The sequence below is a fragment of the Perognathus longimembris genome, chromosome 1 (genome assembly GCF_023159225.1).
Source record: "Perognathus longimembris pacificus isolate PPM17 chromosome 1, ASM2315922v1, whole genome shotgun sequence".
NCBI lineage: Eukaryota > Metazoa > Chordata > Mammalia > Rodentia > Heteromyidae > Perognathus > Perognathus longimembris.
The window spans coordinates 153,914,419-153,934,840 of NC_063161.1; the positions used below are offsets into that span (position 1 = coordinate 153,914,419).

The 20,422-nt window shown below is 39.4% G+C and overlaps 1 protein-coding gene across 4 annotated transcripts in view; it reads right to left on the bottom strand.

The window, feature by feature from the left end:
- The window catches only part of Nr6a1 (nuclear receptor subfamily 6 group A member 1), a 165,418-nt gene that overhangs the window by 105,566 nt on the left and 39,430 nt on the right, over nt 1-20,422 (bottom strand). For all 4 annotated transcript variants that reach the window (XM_048342460.1, XM_048342469.1, XM_048342499.1 and 1 more), the window contains exon 3: nt 19,249-19,293. In XM_048342460.1, coding sequence (XP_048198417.1) covers nt 19,249-19,293 — 45 coding nt within the window. The remainder of the gene's footprint in view (nt 1-19,248; nt 19,294-20,422) is intronic.

Genomic DNA, 20,422 nt, shown 5'->3' on the forward strand with positions numbered 1-20,422 from the left:
TAAGCCATATTCCCAGCTCTAGAGTAGATTTCTATGTGGACAATGTCACCTCTTCCCTTGCAATCTTTATTATTTTTAACAAATAAGTGTTTCATTTTAATGAGGTAAAGAAAGCTCCATGTTAAGAACTAATATAAGCCAGGAGCCAGTGGCTCATGCCTGTAATCCTAGCTATTCAGGAGGCTGAGACCTGAGAATCACAGTTCAAAGCCAGTCTGGGCAAGGAAGTCCATGAGACTCTTATCTCCAGTTAACCACCAGAAAAGCAGAAGTGGCACTTTGGCTCAAATGGTAGAGAGCTAGACTTGAGCACAAAGAGGCTCAGGGACAATGCCCAGGCCCTGAGTTCAAGCCCCACAACCAACTACAACAACAAAAAGAACTAATTTATCTATCTCAGAACTATGTCATTGTAGTGAGAAATAGGATATAATGAGAAAAATTGCTGGAAATATTATATTATCCAGAGGAAAGGAATGGAAGGATATGCCTATGAACCCAGCTACACAGAAGACAAGTAAGAGCATCATGGCCAGAGGTCAGCCCTGGACAAAGGCAAAACCCTAACTGCAAAACAATTAAAGCAAAAAGGGCTACCAAGTGCAAGGTATTGAGTTCAAACCCCAATACTAGCAAAATAAAAAATAGTGGTTGGTTTTGGAATAAAAGCTAACCAAAAATTTTATTTCCATTTCTTTCTGTCTCTTCAATTTTTTATTTTATAGTTAAGGGGAGGATTTATCAGCAAAAGTTGCCCAATGTCTACTAAACTGTTATTGCATTCCACATCCAATTAGTTTATGTGACAAGGTTTTGACAACTCAATTCAAGTATAAACTACTGTCTTATTATGTCCATCCCTACATGTTTATTTAAATGTTAAATTCAAGCAAAAAGTTAACTCTGGAGTCAAGAAGATCTGGGATGAATGTTGGCTTAGGCTTCTAGCTATCTGCCTCTAAACAAAGTATTTGGGTACCTTCTCACATACAAACTGGAAGACAACAAGAAAACATATTAGTTTTGAGATTCAGTAACCTAATGTGCTTTGAACACAGAAAATGCTCACCGTATATAGGCTATTATTTAACTCTAAACAAAATTTGTGATCGTTTGCCTTGAAAAAATACTTATACTTCTGGGTTCAAAACAAGAAGAAAGCCAGGGCGCTGGTGGTTCATGCCTGTAATCCTAGCTACTCAGGAGGCTGAGATCCTAGGATGGTAATTCAAAGCCAAGTCAGGCAGGGAAGTCCATGAGACTCATGTTTAATTAACCACCACAAAACTGGAAGTGACACTGTGGCTCAAAGTGGTAGAGTGCTACCCTTGAGTGAAAGGGCTCAGGGATAGCACCCAAACTCTGAGTTTGAGCCCTCTGTTGGAGGGAGAGGAGGAAAGAGTGAGAAGACCATAAAAACCAACTCCTCAGCTCTAGTGTCAAAGTTTCCTACAATTATGTGAACCCACAACCATACAGACAGCTGGTTACTATGACATATCTGGAAAATGAGGAGACAAGAATTAAGGAGAACCAAAGCAACTTCAACAACTGGAAATACTGATGGCTGCACTCAACATTCATTGCTGTCGGTGGGTTTGAATCTGAACTGACTCACTGACCAATGAATGCAAACTGCGGACCAAACAACCCAAGAAAGCAAACGGACACCCAAGAGAGTGATCAGAGTATATCAGCTACTGCTCTGAGTGGAACTAAAGCCCCTCTTATTTATTTGCATCTAATACGGAAAACCCTAGAGTCCTAGTTTTCTATTTTCTTTATAGTGTTCAGGTTTAATGAAATATATTCTACAGCAAGAATAAAAGATATGCTTTGGCATACTTATTCAAAGCCAATGCTTTCATAATTTCTAAATTAAAGAGAATCATACATTTATTAAAAATCCAAATATATGAATACTTAAAAATCACTGTCCAAATCATCAATTCATTCTTTCAGTGAAAAAAAATCACAGAAACTTTGTATTTGATATTACTTTTACTAAAACAGTATCATAAACTAAACATTTATTTTATATAAACAAAAAGTTATGTATATTAGAGAGCATATATGTATAGTGGCTTAAACAAGTATGAGCTCTTTTTATTTTCTGGCTTTCTTTTTTTGGTGCTATCTTGTGGCTTTGCACTCAGGGCCCAGGTGCTGTACCTGAGCTTTTGTACTCATGGCTAGTACTTTGCCACTTGACCCACAGTGCTGCTTCTGGCTTTTTTAGTAGTTACCTGAAGATAAGAGTCTCAAAGACTTTCCTCCCCAAGCTGGCTTCAAACCACAATCCTCAAGATCCAGCCTCCAGAGTAGCTAGGACTACAGGTGTGGGCCACTGGTGCCTGATTTGAGCTTTTTTTTTTTTTTTTTTTAAATCTACTGTTCCACAGTCTGTATTTTCATTTAGCTACATTTAATAAGGAACATTAACATCCCTTTATCCTCATTCTTTTGAATAGTTATATAGCTTAGTATGAATGCCTGGTTATTATCTTTAAAATTCTTTTGACTGGGCTGGGAATATGGCCTAGTGGCAAGAGTGCTTGCCTTCTATACATGAAGCCCTAGGTTCGATTCCTCAGCATCACATATATAGAAAAGGCCAGAAGTGGTGCTGTGGCTCAAGTTGGCAGAGTGCTAGCCTTGAGCAAAAAGAAGCCAGGGACAGTGCTCACGCCTTGAGTCCAAGCCCCAGTAATGGTCAAAAAACAAAAACCCAAACCAAATAAAAAATTCTTTTGACCAAACCTGTGAGGCCCATTCATTCTCATCTTTGCACACCCCATGTCTCTTGAACAAGACAAATATATGACCATCACAGTGGTTCATGCTTGGAACTGTAGCTGAGAGGCTAACTTTGGGAGACTCAAAGTTCAAGGCCAGCCCAGACAAAAAGTTCATCAGACCAGTCTCAAACAAGTTAGGGAAGAAAAAAAAAAAAAAACTGAGCACAGTGATCCTCACCTTCACCCCAGCTACATGGAAAGCATAAATAGGAGGATGAAGGTCAAGTGGAGGTAAGATTGTTGATTTTGTCGCTTTTTTTTTTTTTTTAAAGAAAATCAGCTTTTGGTTTTATTGATTTTTTCTTTATTGTCTTCCTGCTATTTATTTCACTTATTTCCATTATAGAAAGATATAAGCATTATAAAAATAAAACTGTTCCTATAAGCACCATTTTAGCTGCATTCAAGAAATTGATATGCTGTATTTTCATCTGTTACTTAATTTTAACTTAGAAATACTTTCAGACTGAATATGCTGGTAATCCCAACTGCTCGGGAGGCAGAGAGAAGCAGAGACTGAAAAGGTCACAATTCAAAGACAACCCAAGCAAAAAGTTTGTAAGAGCACACCTCTACTAATAAAAGGTGTGTGTGAACAGAAGGTGTGGTGTCAATAGGAGGATCATGGTGCAGCGGGGCTGGGGCCAAATAAGTAACTAAAAACATTTTTTAAAAAACGAAGTTATTTAGTTACCTGAAAAATAACGAAATCAAAAGGGCTGGAAGTATGGCTCAAGTGTAAGAACACCAGCCTAGTGACTATGCGACCCTAACCCAAACCCCAGTACCACAAACAAATGCAAAAAACTTGTCTTGTACCTCTTTGATTTGTAAGATACTACAGATTTCTTTCTGCAATGGATTTATAATTAAATTTCAGTATAGTTACAATATTGTTTGATATAAGCTTAAATGTTATTTTCTGGAAAAAATTATCAAATAATGTTAGGTCAAACTCGTCTCATAATGTTGATGAATTTATTTTATATCCCTCTAATTACTGTATTGGTTGTTGAGAATGGGGTACTAAAATCTACAGCTATTATAAAATAGCGTATTTATTTTCCCTTGTCATTATGAAATTTTTTTTTGTCTAATAACATTTGTTGTCTAAACTGTGATTAATATAGTCACTTCAGCTTTTATGGCCAAAAACATTCTGATAAATATTAATGTATAGATACTGTTTGCAGGTTCTTTTATTATTCTTTTACTTTCAAACTACTTATATCTGGTTTATTTGGGGGGGGGGTTGGTTTTTGGTGCTCAAGGCCTTGTGCTTTTGGTCATGGCTGACGCTCTACTACCTGAGCCACACCACTACTCTAACTTTCTGCTGATTAATAGAAGAGGAGTCTCTTCAATTTGTCTGCTCAGGTTTAATTTGAATCACAACTCTCAGATCTTAGCTTACTGAGTAGCTAGGAGTGCAGGTATGAGCTACTACACAGCTACATGTGTTTATTATTGACAGTATAGAACTGAGTCTTTTCATTTATGAGAGCTGACAATGTCTATTATGTCTAATGATATTTAGAGAAGCATTTTGTTCTTTGTTTTGGTCCTTTCGTTAAACCTATTACTCTTTTATTATGTTTTTATATGAAATATTTTCAGTGTATCACTTTAATCTGTTTAATTTTTTACTATATCATTCTGGTTTTCTTGAAGCCTTTCACTCTCAGCTGTTGGTTTTGGTTGGGATGAGTACATACTTCTGGCCTTCATTTTTCACTTTGTACTTGATTTTCTCACATTCCCTTTACATTAGCAAAGGATATATATTAAAGCTAAGGTTCACACAGCTAACTGATGCTCATAAAACCACTGGTCAATTCCAAATAGCTGGATACTTTATGAAACTTTAAGTGGTTTTCTAACCTCCCAGACTTCCCTTAAAAGTCCTGGCTAGGGCTGGGAATATGGCCTAGTGGTAGAATGCTTGCTTCCCATACAAGAAGCACTGGTTTCGATTCCTCAGCACCACATATATAGAAAAAGCTAGAAGTGGCGCTGTGGTTCAAGTGGTAGAGTGCTAGCCTTGAGCAAAAAGAAGCCAGGGACAGTGCTCAGGCCCTGAGTTCAAGCCCCAGGACTGGAAAAAAAAAAAAAAAAGTCCTGGCTAGTCTGCTTCTTTACACTCAAAAAGAACTATGACTTCAGGCTAGCAGACTTAAAGACCCTCCCTGCTCCCCTAGCCACCAAGACCAGCATTCTTTAAAATAAATTTGTTTATTTTAAAACAATAAAACCCAGAGCTTACAAATGCTAAGTACAAGATAACAAACAGGACAAGAAATGCATCCACTGCCTAACGTATGAAACTGCTGTAACCTAAAAAACAAAAAACAAATGCTAAGTACACCACTGATCCAGGGATTCAGGGCTTACAAATGCTAAGTATGCACGACCATTGAGCTACACCCTCAGCCCCCAAGATAAACACTTTTAAGTGGTACTTACTAGGCACTATGTTGAAAATGAACTATACAATTTGTGGGCAGGGATGGGAGGGAAAGACTGGGAGACAGGGAGGGAAAGGGTGACAATGTCCAAAAAGAAATGTACTCGTTACCTGACTTATGGTAACTGTAACTCCTCTGTTTATCACCTTTATAATATTTTTAAAATCTTGATCATTAGGAACTGGGAGTACAGCTCACAAAGCCTTAGATTCAAAAATGTAAAATAAATTTAAAAATAAGTTATTAAATGTACTGATACAGAAATGTGCCAGATATTCAATAAATTCTTGTTTGACTAAAAGTTATTCTCATAAAAACAAAGATAAACACTTTTAACCAGCAACACTCCACACATCAAGTGATCCTCCTCAAGCAGTAGTATGAAAGCCACTGGGTTTCATGTTTGCTCTTCCTGGCTGAACTAATGCATTGTCAGAGCTAGGAGAAATAAGATCAATTGCAGACACCAAAAACTTGCTAGGCTAGGAATGTGGCTTAGCAGTAGAGTGCTTGCCTAGCATGCATGAAGCCCTGGGTTTGATTCCTCAGCACCACATAAACAGAAGCCAGAAGTGGCACTATGGCTCAAGTAGTAGAGTGCTAGTCTTGAGCAAAAAGAAGCCAGGGACAGTACTTAGGCCCTGAGTTCAGGACTGGCAAAAAAAACCACAAAACGAAAAAACCCCTCTTGCTATTCTTATCGCAAGTCCAGTGATTTTCAAGAATAAATGCTTTTTATTTTAAGCATTTAACTGTTAGCAATTCTGTCTAGGTTTATAGTTGCTTTCAGAAGGGAAGATATGGTGACCCCTTCACTCAAACATGCTAGAAACAAATCTCCTCAGATTTAAAACAATGAAATCTTAAACTGAGTAACACGTGATACACCTGAAATCACTGCACTTGGGTGACAAAGTCAGGAGGTGCTCAAGGTCCCAGCCAGCCACAGAGTTCCAAAGCTAGACTGTGCTACCATCCCCACCCCCGTGCCACTCTTGCACAAAAGTGATAAAATCCTGGTAACAATAAAATCAAATGCCAACCAAACCTATAACACCAAAGTGCTATAGCACCTAAACTGTTTAAATATAACACATCCACTGAAAAACTCCTTAGGAGAAAAGACTTCCTTGGCAATAAAGTCAGTGGGATTTCAATTTCAGAAAGCAAGATTTAAAGAAAAAAAAAAAAAAAGTGAGTCCTGGAAGTAGAGCTGTGGCTCAAAGTGGTACAGTACTACTCTTGAGCAAAAAGCTCAGGGACAGCAAGCTCTAAGTTCAAGACTGGGGGGGAGGAAGGGATGGTGCATAATTTTTTTTTTTTTAAAGCAAACTCTTTTCAGTTCATACTCTGCAAAGGCCCTGTTCATCGCTGTAAGTACATACTCTAAACCAGCCATAGAGCTAATCATGGGTAAGGGAAGAATTCATAGACAACTTGAGATCTTTCACCAAGCTGGTACTCCGAGAGGTTCTTGCTGTTATAACCAGCCCTAGCCACTATAACAAACTCTGTCAGCATACTTGGTTCTTTACCCCTGGCCCAGGCTAAACTTTGAGCACATATGCCTATTAGCTTCCTATGACCAAGAGTTCTGGTCTTAATGCTCATACCCACCATCACTGGGTGCTTTGAAGGCCTATCTCTTCTACTTACCAAACTTCAGCCAATTACCCAGTACCTAGATTCTCAATGAATTTGCCAGATTTCCATCTCCTTCCATGGCATGCCTAGCAAATAATTCTTAGTTGGCCTATGCCTCTGAATTTTCCTGGCTTAATCATTACCATTTGATGCAGATTACATGGTCAGTTACCACAGCTTCCTGCCTGTTCCTTGACTGAAGCCAGACATTGACTGCTCATACATATTCTCCTTGGAATGATCCTCAACTTTCTACTGAATAACCAAAAAGAAAAATGGACACATGATACAATCTAGGCTTCCCCTCATTGATTATTTAAATTTGAACTCAAATACTCTAATTAGTCTATTTTTCACATAAGTATAGAAAGGCAGTGCCAGGGCTGGGATGGTAATTTTTCCATGATGGACATAGAAGCAAAGAATATCAATCTGAAGAAGAGAAATACAAATTTGAGCCACCGGAAAAGCAAAGATGAGACTCAATATGGCCATGAGAAAACTGGAAAGAAATCTTGGTCATAGTACTTCACAAAATCCAATTCAAGGGATTGGGAATGAGGCTTAGTGGTAGAGTGCTTGCCTAGAAGGCACGAAGCCCTCGGTTCAATTCCTCAGCACCACATATATAGAAAATGGCCAGAAGTGGTGCTGTGTGTGGTTCAAGTAGCAGAGTGCTAGCCTTGAGCAAAAAAGAAGCCAGGGACAGTGCTCAGGCCCTGAGTTCAAGGCCCAGGAATGGCCAAAAAAAAAAAAAAAGCCAGGGACAGTGATCACTCAGGACAAGTTCAAACCTCAGGACTGGCAAAAAATAAAAAAAAAAAAAATATTAAAAAATTCAATTCAATCACATGCTCTGCTATTACGTCCCAAGAGATACCATGTATTTTTAACATTTGAAACAAGCTCTTCAATTTTAGTCCTTATTACTTACTACTTCTTACTTACTTCTTATCATTTACTACTGGGGAAACTACTTACATATTTTCTTTCCTTCTCTCTCTCTTCCTTTCTTTTTTGCCAGCCCTGGGGCTTGAACTCAGGGCCTGGGCACTGTCCCTGAGCCTCTCTGTACTCAAGGCTAGTTAGCGCTCTACCACTTAAGCCACAGTGCCACTTTCTGGCTTTTTCTATTTCTGTGGCACTGAGGAATCAAACCTGGGTCTTCCTGCATGCTAGGCAAGCACTCTACCACAAGGCCACATTCCCAAGCTTGCTTGCTTACTTTGATGAAAATTATTTGGGGGCTTAATTTTTTTTTTTTTTACTACATCCCCATCATGTTGACAAGAGTTCTAAACAGAGATGATGCTTTAAAAAACTGCAGACACGAAACAAATCAAAAAAGCCTCAGCACAAAATCATTACATGAAGGATTTTAATTTTATTTCCTTCTTAATTACATACTTAGCCCATTCAATGTAAGGAAAAACATTTCCCAGAAGAATCATTCGTGTTAGATCCACATAACAATTATGCTGGCAGGACTGATCATATAAATGGTGATTCTATCAATACTATCAGAGGTACTGTAAAACCCTGAATACCTAATATACGCAATGAGCTCACAGAGTAGTGTAATCATATAATTCAGCAAAGAAATGCCCCCTTTCAGTCTCACATTTACATTTAGCACCAACAGCTCTGCATTGTTGTCCTTCTAACTATTTTTCTCTCTTCTTCCCAGTCCTTCTCAAGGTGTGAATCTAGAGGTGAATTAATCCAGTAATCATTCATCTTATAAGTGATGGAAATTCAATTTATTACTACTTCTGATGAAAGGCTATTTACAAGTTATTAGGTAAATCATAAAAGTCAGGGCCTTTAATTTATCAAGCTTGCTGCCACAAAATTGATAAGAAAGTTGCAAATCTTTTTATGAGTGCAAATATGAAATCAGTAGGAAATCCTACAGTTCTAAGAATTCTATTATCACTGTTAAAGTGATCTTCAATTATGCCTCATTTATCATCTTCACATTCAATTTAGTTTGATACATATTTTCTGTGATAGGCTGTAATTATTTTTATACATTAGGTCTAAGACCAGGACTTGAATTCAGCACCTGTTACTTTGGCTCACTGTCTATTACTCTACCAACTGAGTCACACCTCCAACCCCAATATATACTTAGTTAATTTTTGAGTAGGATGTAACAGGTGTATATCATGTTTCAAATATAAACAACACAATTGCTGAAGTACATATATCATCCTTACTTTACATTTATTTGCATAGTTTATCATCAATTATTTTCATGGAAGTTAAATATATGAGATCTTTAACATGCCTAAGTCAGCTAAGGTTTAAAAAAAATGGCAAAACAACAAGTTTTTATGATTTTATTTTAAAACCAAGCTCATGCCTATAATCTAAGCTACTCAGGAAGCTGAGATCTGAGGATCATGGTACAAAGCCAACCTGGGCAGTAAATTCCATGACACCTTGGTGGTGGTGGCGGTGGTGGTCATGGCACTTGAACTCAGGGCTTGGGTACTGTCCCTAAGCTCTTGCTCAAGATTAGTGCTCTACCACTTTGAGTTACAGCACCTCTTCCAGTTTTATGGTGGTTAATTGGAGAGATGTCTCACAGATTTTCCTACCCAGGCAGGCTTTGAACTACAATCCTCCAATCAGCCACCTGAGTAGCTAGGATTACAGGTGTGAGCCACTGGTGCTCGGGACTGTGAGACTCTGATCTTTACCAAAAGGCTGGTAATAAAGCTGTTGCTCAAGTAGTAGAGCTCTAGCCTTGAGCAAAAAAGCTCAGGAATAGTGCTCAGACCCTGAGTTCAAGCCCCAGGACTGGCATAAGGAAAAAAGAAAAAACTAGCTGGGTGCTGGTATCTCATAACTGTAATCCTAGCTACTCAGGAGGCTGAGACTAGGAAGATCACAGTTTGAAGCCAGCTGGGGCAAAAAGCCCTTAAGATTCCATCCCCAATGAATCAACAAGTCAGGCTTGAGGTGTGGCTCTGGTGGTAGAACAACAGACTTTGCAAAAAAGCCTACCTAGCAACAATATGACAGACACCTCGAGTTCAAATCCCAGTACCAAAGATAGGCAGATAGACACTGACAAACTTAACACCCACCAAATAAGCCATGATTTTTATTTCTGAGAAGCAAGGGAAAGAGAGCAGTAAAAAGAATTCTCCTGTCTTATCTTATTTTTACTTTTTGGTCTGTCCCTAGGGCTTGAACTTCAGGGCCCACGCACTGTCCCTGTGCTTTTTTTGCTCATAGCTAGAAGTATACCAGTTTGAGCCACAGCTCCACTTCCAGTTTTCTGGTGGTTAATTGGAGGTAAGAATCTCACAGACTTTTTTTTTTTTTTTTTGGCCAGTCCTGGGCCTTGAACTCAGGGCCTGAGCACTGTCCCTGGCTTCTTTGTGCTCAAGGCTAGCACTCTGCCACTTGAGCCACAGCACCACTACTGGCCGTTTTCTATATATGTGGTGCTGGGGAATCGAACCCAGGGCTACCAGGCAAGCACTCTAACACTAGGCCATATTCCCAGCCCTTCTCACAGACTTTCATACTCATGTTGGCTTCAGACTATGATCCCGGATCTCAGCCTCCTAAGTAGCAGGATTACAGGTGTGAAGCACCAGTGCCTGGTCTCATGTAGTTTTTGTATGTGATTTTTTTTTTGGGGGGGGGGGGTGTAGACCGCCAGGTGCCAGTCCTGAGGCTTGAACTCAGGGTCTGAACACTGTTATATGCCCTTAGAATACCTAAAGGCATAGCTCCTCTCAAAATCTGAAGGCTTACTGTACTACTTTGCAAAAAAATCTTATTTTTCTGCTTTGTGTAATTGTGTTTTTACATGTTTTATTTCTCAATCTGAAGCCTCACTTTTCAGTCTTCAGTTATGGCCTACTGCCACCTCGTGGACTAAGTGGGAACATGTATCAATAGATTACCAGAAAATACCAGCACAGTACTTTATTTATTTATTTTTGCCAGTCCTGGGCCTTGAACTCAGGCCCTGAGCACTGTCCTTGGCTTCTTTTTGCTCAAGGCTAGCACTCTGCCACTTAAGCCACAGCACCACTTCTGGCCGTTTTCTATATGTAGTGCTGAGGAATCAAACCCAGGGCTTCATGTATATGAGGCAAGCATTCTTGCCACTAGGCCACATTCCCAGCCCCCAGACAGTACTTTACTGTCTACACCAATCCAGAAAACCAGCTGAGTGGTTTATGACTACACACACACACACACACACACCTACACAAAATGAGAATCCTCTAGCAGTAGTATAGCATTAAGGTTTAAGAGATAGGCTTTGGTTCTTATGAACATAACTACAGAAGTCTGGAACAGAACATTAACTGGCTGAATTCAATATCATGTTCACGTAAGGTTTGACACAGAAGGCTGATACACCATTAAAAATTCGGTGTACGTAATTTATCACATTAACAAGATGAAGAAACAGTATTAGAGGAGACTCATACCAGTCATGATCCGATCCTCCCCAACCCCCAAAAAAAGACCATATCATAAATTACAAATAGAAGGGAACAAACTCAAAGCTGATAAAAGAGTATCTACAAAAATATCTATAGTTTGCCTAGGTCAAAACTGGCAAAGCCAACATGGTGGCTATAATCCCAGCACCTAGAAGACTGAAGCAGAAGAATGATATATGGGAAGCCAGACTAGACTAGACAGTGACACTCTGCCTCAAAAACTCAAATAAAATTGACCATAAAACTACAGCAATCAAACATAGAGCGCTGCTTAGCATGCAGGCATGCAGGAGGACCTAAATTCAATTCTTAGTAAAAATAGATCAATGGAATTAAGAGGCCAAGAAAAAAAAAAGCCTCGCATATATGAAGAAATGCTTTTATTTCCCAGTGTTGAGAATTAAACCTAGGGCCTTATGCATGCTGGGAAAGTAATAGTGTTTTCAACACACATAAATGAAAAAAATGTCTACATGCAAAATAAAGCTCATGGGGCTGGGGATATGGCCTAGTGGCAAGAGTGCCTGCCTCGTATACATGAGGCCCTGGGTTCGATTCCCCAGCACCACATATACAGAAAATGGCCAGAAGTGGCACTGTGGCTCAAGTGGCAGAGTGCTAGCCTTGAGCAAGAAGAAGCCAGGGACAGTGCTCAGGCCCTGAGTCCAAGCCCCAGGACTGGCAAAAAATAATAATAATAAATAAAGCTCATATTTAGCATGAATCAAATACAAAAAAATCAATATTAAAAACAAATGTAGGGCTGGGGATATGGCCTAGTGGCAAGAGTGCTTACCTCGTATACATGAAGCCCTGGGTTTGATTCCCCAGCACCACATATATAGAAAATGGCCAGAAGTGGCGCTGTGGCTCAAGTGGCAGAGTGCTTGAGCAAAAGGAAGCCAGGGACAGTGCTCAGGCCCTGAGTCCAAGGCTCAGGACTGGCAAAAAACAAAACAAAACAAAATTTAAAAAAAAATGTAAAAGCTAAAACTGTAAAATTTTCAGAAAACATGGGTGAAAGGCTTCATGAAACTGGATTTAGCAGTGGGTTCTCTGCCTTGATACCAAAAACATAGGCAATGAATGAAAAACAAAGTTAAACAGCACCAAAATTAAAAACTGTCCAAGCACCACTGGTTCATGCCCATAATCTATTGCAACAGGAAAAGCTGGGAGTAGTAGCATGAATGGGATTTTAAGGTTCAGACCAGCCCAGGCAAAAATTCAAGGAGCTATCTAAAAAAAACAAAAACCAGATCCCAGCACCAGTGGTTCATGCCTGTAATTCTAGCTACTCAGAAGGCTGAAATCTGAGGGTCACAGTTCCAAGCCAGCCCAGGCATAAATTCCAGTGAGGATCTTATTGCCAATTAATCACCAAGAAGCAGAAAATGGAGCTGTAGCTCAGTGGTAGACCTTGAGCAAAATGCTCAGGAACAGCACCCAAGATCTGAGGTTCAAGACCCAAGACCAGCACACACAAAAAAGCACAAAAAGGATTAGACACATAATTCAAGTGATGATGCACATATGGTCCTGAATTCAAACTCCAGTACTGTCACCCAAAATAAAAAAATAAATGATATAACCAAATGAGCCCAAGTGGCTCATGCCTGTAATCTTAGCTACTCAGGAGGCTGAGATCAGGGGAAAGTGGTTCAAAGCCAGCCAGGGAAGCAAAATCCATGAGATTCTTATCTCCTATTAACCACCAGAAAACCAGAAGTGGAGCTGTAGCTCAAAATGGTAAAGCACTATTAGCCTTAGGACATTATGCTAAGTGAAACAAATCAGCTGCAAAAGGACACTCTACAAGTATCTTGATATGAAGTAGTTACCTGGTATAGCTAAACTGATAGTGACAGTAGAAACTTACTACTATAAATGCATAGTAATTGAAATAGTGTGTACAAAAGAAAGGCCCTTTATTTTTAGGTTGGCAAAACTTGGAAGAAATGATTAATTACAATTTCTGCAGACTGAGTTTCAGTTTTGCCAGGCAAGATTCTGTAATGACTGCACATGTTCTCAATCCACTCAAATACATGCTCAAAAATAGTTAAGATGGTGTTAGGAAACCCGTATTATAACAACAAATTTTTAAAAACTAAAAGGAGAGGGCTGACTTAGGTCAGTGACAAAGCACTTGCCTAGCATGCACAATGTCCTGGGTTTAATCCCCAGTATTAAAAAAGAAATAAAAGATAAAAATAAAGAAATAGGGGCTGGGAATATGGCCTAGTGGCAAGAGTGCTTGCCTCATATACATGAAGCCCTGGGTTCCATTCCTATTCCCCACATATATAGAAAAGGCCAGAAGTGGCGCTGTGGCTCAAGTGGCAGAGTGCTAGCCTTGAGCAAAAAGAAGCCAGAAACAGTGCGCAGGCCCTGAGTTCAAGCCCCAGGAATGGCAAAAAATATAAAGAAATAGATTCAGAAATCATGTCATATAGCTATAATCCCTCAGGAAGGTGTCATACATCTATAAACACTCGGGGGGGGGGGGGGCAGAAAAATCGTAAGTTCAAGCTCAACCGGGTCTATATCACAAGTTTCAAGACAACTTAGTCTCGATGGCAAAACTCTGTCCCCCTCCATCACCAAGAGAAGCGCCAGCCTAGAGCACTACCAAATATTTTTTAAGAGAAAAAATACAAAATAAAAACGAGAGGTTAAAAATTAATTAATTAACTAATTGGAGAGGTAAGCATGTGACTCGGGCCTGTAGCTATCTGAAAAGCAGAGATCAGAGCTCAGGAGGATTATGGTTTGAGGCTAGCCAAAAAGTTTCCAAGACCCCGTCTCAAACAACCAGCTGGTTGTAGTGGTACATGCCTGTCATACCAGCCAAATAGGATCAAGGTCCAGGCCATCCTGGACCTAGACACAAGCAGAAGAGGCTGAGAGCATGGCTTAAGTGGTAGGGCACCTGCTTTTAGCAAGCAGGAGAGGAAGAAGGGAGGAAAAGAGAGAGAGGAGAGAGGAGAGAGGAGAAAGGAGGGAGGGGGGAAAAAGAGGGAGGAAGAGGGGGAGGGAGGGAGAGAGGAGGAAAGAGAGAGGAGACCCTACCTATAGAATTAACACCAGATCTGTGTTTAAATCAACTTGCAGAGACATGACAAAGCAAACAGAACCCAAGATACCAATACACAGCAAGACCAAAAAAGGACAGTCTTGGGAGAAATGTATCAAAAAAAAAAAGACCCAAGCACTACTTCATATGTACCTAAAATATTCATATGTACCTAAAATAATATACAGAATGTCATATGTACCTAAAAATAATATACAGAACTCCAAAGATAAGGAAAGAAAGATAACTTCTTAATTAGTCTTATTAGAGGACCCTATATCCTTTAACTCACATATGGTATATACTTGTGCACATCTGAGGGAAGCTGGGAGGAGGGCACAGAATGAGTGGAAAGCGGGTGAAAAAAAAATACAGTGGAGGGGGCCCAACAGCTGCAATGGACACTGATGAAAGAGAACTAAGCAACTCAAGGGAGGGGGGTGGGTAATGAGAGAGAAAAGGGGGGAACAGATTATATTAAGCAAAAGGAAAGAAATGTACACATCACCCAACCTGGAAGAAATGGTTTAATTGTTAATGTTCCTTGAATTCATAAGCATTGTAGATTAGAATGATGATGTCCATCATTGGGAAGGTTAAAAAAAATGATAAAAACAAGGGAGGGGTTGGGGGAAGGGAAGGTGGGAGAAAAATGAAGAGGGGATAACAACTATATCAAAAAATGTACTCACTACCTTAAATATGTAACTGTAACCCCTGTAACCCCTCTGTACATCATCTTGACAATAAAAAAAGAACACCAAATAGGAACCCTTCTCATCCTTAAAATTAATAAACAATCATATTCTCACTACTTCTTACCACTGTACTGAAACATTAGCTAGAACACACAGAAAAATAAACAAGTCGTAAACATCAAAAAGACAGAGTTGTCTTTATTTGCAGATTCGAACATAAAAAGTCCCAAGAATTTATTTTTAGAAGTTACTAGAACTAGTGAACAAATTTAACAATGTCATAGAACATAAACACAATATACAAAAATCAGTTACATGTTTACGTACTAGCAACAATTAGCAAATAAAATTTTAGAATACAATTTATAATAGCATTAAAAAGCAAAATACTAAGTTTAAAATAAGACGTGTAAGATCCCAACACTAAGGTTTTTGTAAACAATCATGAGAAAAAATAAAGGCCAGCTAAATAAGTAAAAAGGTACACTAAATGCACGGCTTAGAAGACTGTCCACTACCACTGACAAATTCTTGTGCTAAAGAAACAACTCAGAGGTAGAATGCTTTCCTACCATGCACAAGATCCTGTATTTGTTACTCAGAACAATTTAAGAAAATAGGTAAATGAATAAACAAATGGCTTCTTTTTGGCAGTACTGGGGTTTGAACTTGTGATCTCGGTTTTGCTAGGTAAATGCTCTATGACTTGAGCCACCTCTCCAAGTCCAAAAATAGCCAACTATCAAAATGATAAGTCAGTGCAAGTAAAAGTAATAAACTTCAGGAGGCTTTGTGATTTTAAAAAAAGAAGATAAAGTAGTCAGGTGCTACTCGCTCATTCCTGTAATTATAGCTAATCAGAAAGCTAAAATCAGAGTATCACAGTTCAAAGCAAAGCCTTGCAGAAAAGTTCAAAAGGACCGGCAAAAAGCCAGACAGGAAGTATGTTCAAGTAGTAGCTCAATAGCCATGAGCAAGCAAGTGGCAATAAGAGGAACTGAATTGAAGCCCCAGAACTGGCCAAAAAATTAAAAGATTAGCTGATTCTATAAGTTATGTAAAAGTTAGAAAAAGAAAAAAAAAACTGCCAAGTTTGAAAAGAAAAAGAAGACTAATTTCAAGATTATCCAAAAAAGCTATCGATAGTAATAAACACATTCTGGCATTTGTATGAAGTTAAAAAGATTAAGAGACTCAGAGTCTATAAACAGACTCACATAAATTATTTTTCAATGAAAGAATTAAAATATTCAATAAGAAGGGGGCTGGGGATATAGCCTAGTGGCAAGAGTGCCTGCCTCGGATACACGAGGTCCTAGGTTCGATTCCCCAGCACCACATATACAGAAAACGGCCAGAAGCGGTGCTGTGGCTCAAGTGGCAGAGTGCTAGCCTTGAGCGGGAAGAAGCCAGGGACAGTGCTCAGGCCCTGAGTCCAAGGCCCAGGACTGGCCAAAAAAAAAAAGACAAAAACAATAAGAAGATGGGTGCCAGTGGCTCATGCCTGTAATCCTAGCTACTCAGGAGGCTGAGACCTGAGGATCACAGTTCGAAGCCAGCCAGGCAGGAAAAGTCCATAAGATTTGCTAACCACCAAAAGGCTGAAAGTGGATCTGTGGTTCAAGTGATTTCCCTTGAGGGAAAAGGCTCAGGGACAAAATAACAACAGTAAATGGACTTCAGAAAAAAAATTAAAAGTTCTGTTCATCATAAAACATAAAAAGGAAATCCACAGAGTAGAAGAAAATACAATACATATATATATATATATATATATATATATATATATATCCAATAAAGAACTTATACCTTGAATAAAAACACCTACAACACTATGAGACAAAATAAATGATATTTGGTGGGGAAACATGGGGGAAACTCAGAGCCTGTACTTGCTAGGCCAACACTATCCGTTGAACTCTGCTAAACCCTTTTTAGTGTGGGCTATTTTGTTGTTGTATGTGCGTTTTTGTGTGTGTGAGTGTGCGTGCATGCCAGTCCTGGGGACCTGGGAAGTTCTTGAGCTTTTTGTGCCCAAGGCCGGCGTTTTACCACTTTAGCCTCAACTTCCATCTTTTTGGGGGGTAGTTAATTGGAGAGTCTCCTGTTTCCTGTCACAGCTGGCTTCAAACAAAGATCCTCAGATCTCAGCCTCCAGAGTAAATAGGATTACAGGTGTGAGCCACCAGCACCCAGCTGTGTTGGTTATTTTCAAGATAGGGTCTTGGCTGATGTTTGGCCAAAGCCTGGACCTTAATTCTCATTATCTGTGCTTCCCTACTATTGCTGGGATGACAGACATTGCCACTGTGCTCAGTCTTACAAAAAAAATTTCTTGCAGGTGCTCATGCCTGTAATCCTAGCTACTCAGGAGGCTGAGGTCTGAGAATCACAGTTTGTCTCCAGTTAACCACCAGAAAACCAGAAGCAGCACTGTGGCTCAAAGTTGTAGAGCTTTGAGCAAAAAGAGCTCAGAGACCACTCCAGAACCTGAGCCCCACAACCAACAACAAAAAATAAAATTCCTGTCCCCCAGTCTGGCCTCAAACTGAGATCCCCTCTATCTGCATCCAACGTAGCCAGGATTCCAGACTACTGCCCGTGCGTGGCTTAACATTAAAACAAAATATATCAAGACTTGAACAGATTCTCTCAAATAGATTCTTTTTTAAAATGATATACAGGGCTGGGAATATGGCCTAGTGGCAAGAGTGCTTGCCTCCTACACATGAAGCTCTCGGTTCGATTCCCCAGCACCACATATATGGAAAACGGCCAGAAGAGGCGCTGAGGCTCAGGTGGAAGAGTGCTAGCCTTGAGCGGGAAGAAGCCAGGGACAGTGCTCAGGCCCTGAGTCCAAGGCCCAAGACTGGCCAAAAAAAAAAAAGATATATAGGGCTGGGGATATAGCCTAGTGGCAAGAGTGCCTGCCTCGGATACACGAGGCCCTAGGTTCGATTCCCCAGCACCACATATACAGAAAACGGCCAGAAGTGGCGCTGTGGCTCAAGTGGCAGAGTGCTAGCCTTGAGCGGGAAGAAGCCAGGGACAGTGCTCAGGCCCTGAGTCCAAGGCCCAGGACTGGTAAAAAAAAAAAAAAAAAAAAAAAAAGATATATAAATAGCTCATAAGTGTATGAAAAACTGGTCATAGGTGGACTGCAAATTAAAACCAGTCTTATTACAATGCTCACTACAAATAACTAAAACTACTAAGAAGATCAATGCTAAATATTTGAAAGATATGGAACTGGAACTCATAGTACCAGAACTATAAAATGTGGAAACATTTTGGAAAACTGGCAATTTCATAAAAACTTTTACAAACATCTCCTGTATGAGTCAAAAATTCCTAGTTACAGTTAAGAGAAAAATAAACATTCACAAAAATCTTGTACAAACCATTTTATAGCTGCTTTATTTTTGTAAAAAAAAAAAAAAAAAAAAAAAAAAAAAACACTAGACACAGGAACTGGGAATATGGCCTAGTGGTAGAATGCTTGCCTCTTTCGTATACATGAAGCCCTGGGTTCGATTCCTCAACACCACATACATATAGAAGAAGCCAGAAGTGGTGCTGTGGCTCAAGCTGTAGAGGGCTAGCCTTGAGCAAAAAGAAGTCAGGAATAGTACTCAGGCCCTGAGTTCAAGCCCCAGAACTGGCAAAAAAAAAAAAAAAAAAGAAAGAAAGAAAACTAGACACAACCCAGGAGTCTACAGATGAACAGACAAACTGTGATATAATTAGCCTCAAACACTGTGCTGAAAAAAAAAAAGCACAAAGAACAGATGTTGTAAGCTGCTATGCATTCAGATTTAGAACAGCAAAAAAACAAATTGGAGTGAGAGAAATCAGAAGTTATTGTGTAAAGGGGTAGAGCAGTGGCCTGCGTGTAAAAAGGCATCAGGGAATTTTCTGAAGGGATAGTCAGGTTCTCATCTTAATACAATGTGAAAGGTTAGTGCATTTGTAAAACTGCTTTAATTTTACACACTTTACATCTTGTGTTTTGTTTTACTGAAATTCCTACCTCTTTAAGAGAGAGGCATGGGCTTTGGAAATCACCTGGGGTTCAGCTCCGCCACTTACCAGCTGTGTGACTTTGGCCAAGTGTTAAACTGTCAGTTTCTCCATCTGCAAAATAGAACAAGAGATGAGAACCTCACAGAACTGCCATAAAGAGCAAATGAAATAGTATTTTAATGGAATCAGCAAACTAAATATTAACCAAAAAGAAATTAAAATTTTTGTCCTCCCTTTCCACAAAGAAGAAAGATGCAAGAGTAACAATAGCAGCTAAAGGCCAAAGAATTTACATGTTATCTTTTTATTATTACTGTTTTATAGATGAAAAAACAGAGCTTCACAATTTGTCTATGGTCACTCAGAAAAGCCATAAAGTGGCGCTGTAAAGACACAAACTTCCACTTATGTGTTCTCCACTGCACCATGCATATCATATTTTCTGCAGTTAACCCTGCAACTGCCAGGGCAGCTAAGGTCACATGAGAAGTTATTGAAGGCTTCTTTCATTCTAGCTCTTGATATACTCCTGACCCTGAAAAGGAAGCTGATTCTAATGGCTTGATTATTGAATAAAAGTAGAGAGTAAAGAGAAAGCTAAAAATGCTGTTCTCTAGGGTTTTTCCTGTGTTCTTGAATTTCAATATAGTCCCTAATACTTGAGGTTACTGATTCCATTTATATAAAGCAATTTCAATGTAAGAGAAATATTAATATAAAACCTTCATTCTAAGTGAAAAGCTAGAGCAAAATGACCTTGGAATTTTGGCAGCTGAAATAGAACCAGGGAGGGATCTGTCTTAAATTATGTGTCTTTAAGTTGGACACCAGTGGCTCATGCCTGGCTACTAAGGAAGCTGAGATCTGAGGATCAAATTTGAAACCAGCCAGTCCAGGAGATCCCATGAGAATCTCATCTCCAATTAACTACCAAAAAAGCCAGAAGTGGAGCTGTAGCTCAAAGTGGTAGAGCAGCAGGATATAGTAACTAAACTAGGAAGACAACCAACAGACTGATCTTTACCAGCAATATGAGGCAAAGGCCTAATATCTAATATATACAAGGAGCTTAAGAAACTAACCCCGCCCAAACCTAGTAAACATCACTAAGCGGGCAAGGGAGCTAAGGAGAGACTTTTTAGATGAGGTAAGAATAGCAAAGAAATACGAGGAAATGCTCATCATCCCTAGCCATAAAGGAAATGCAAATGAAAACAACTCTGAGATCCCATCTCACAAC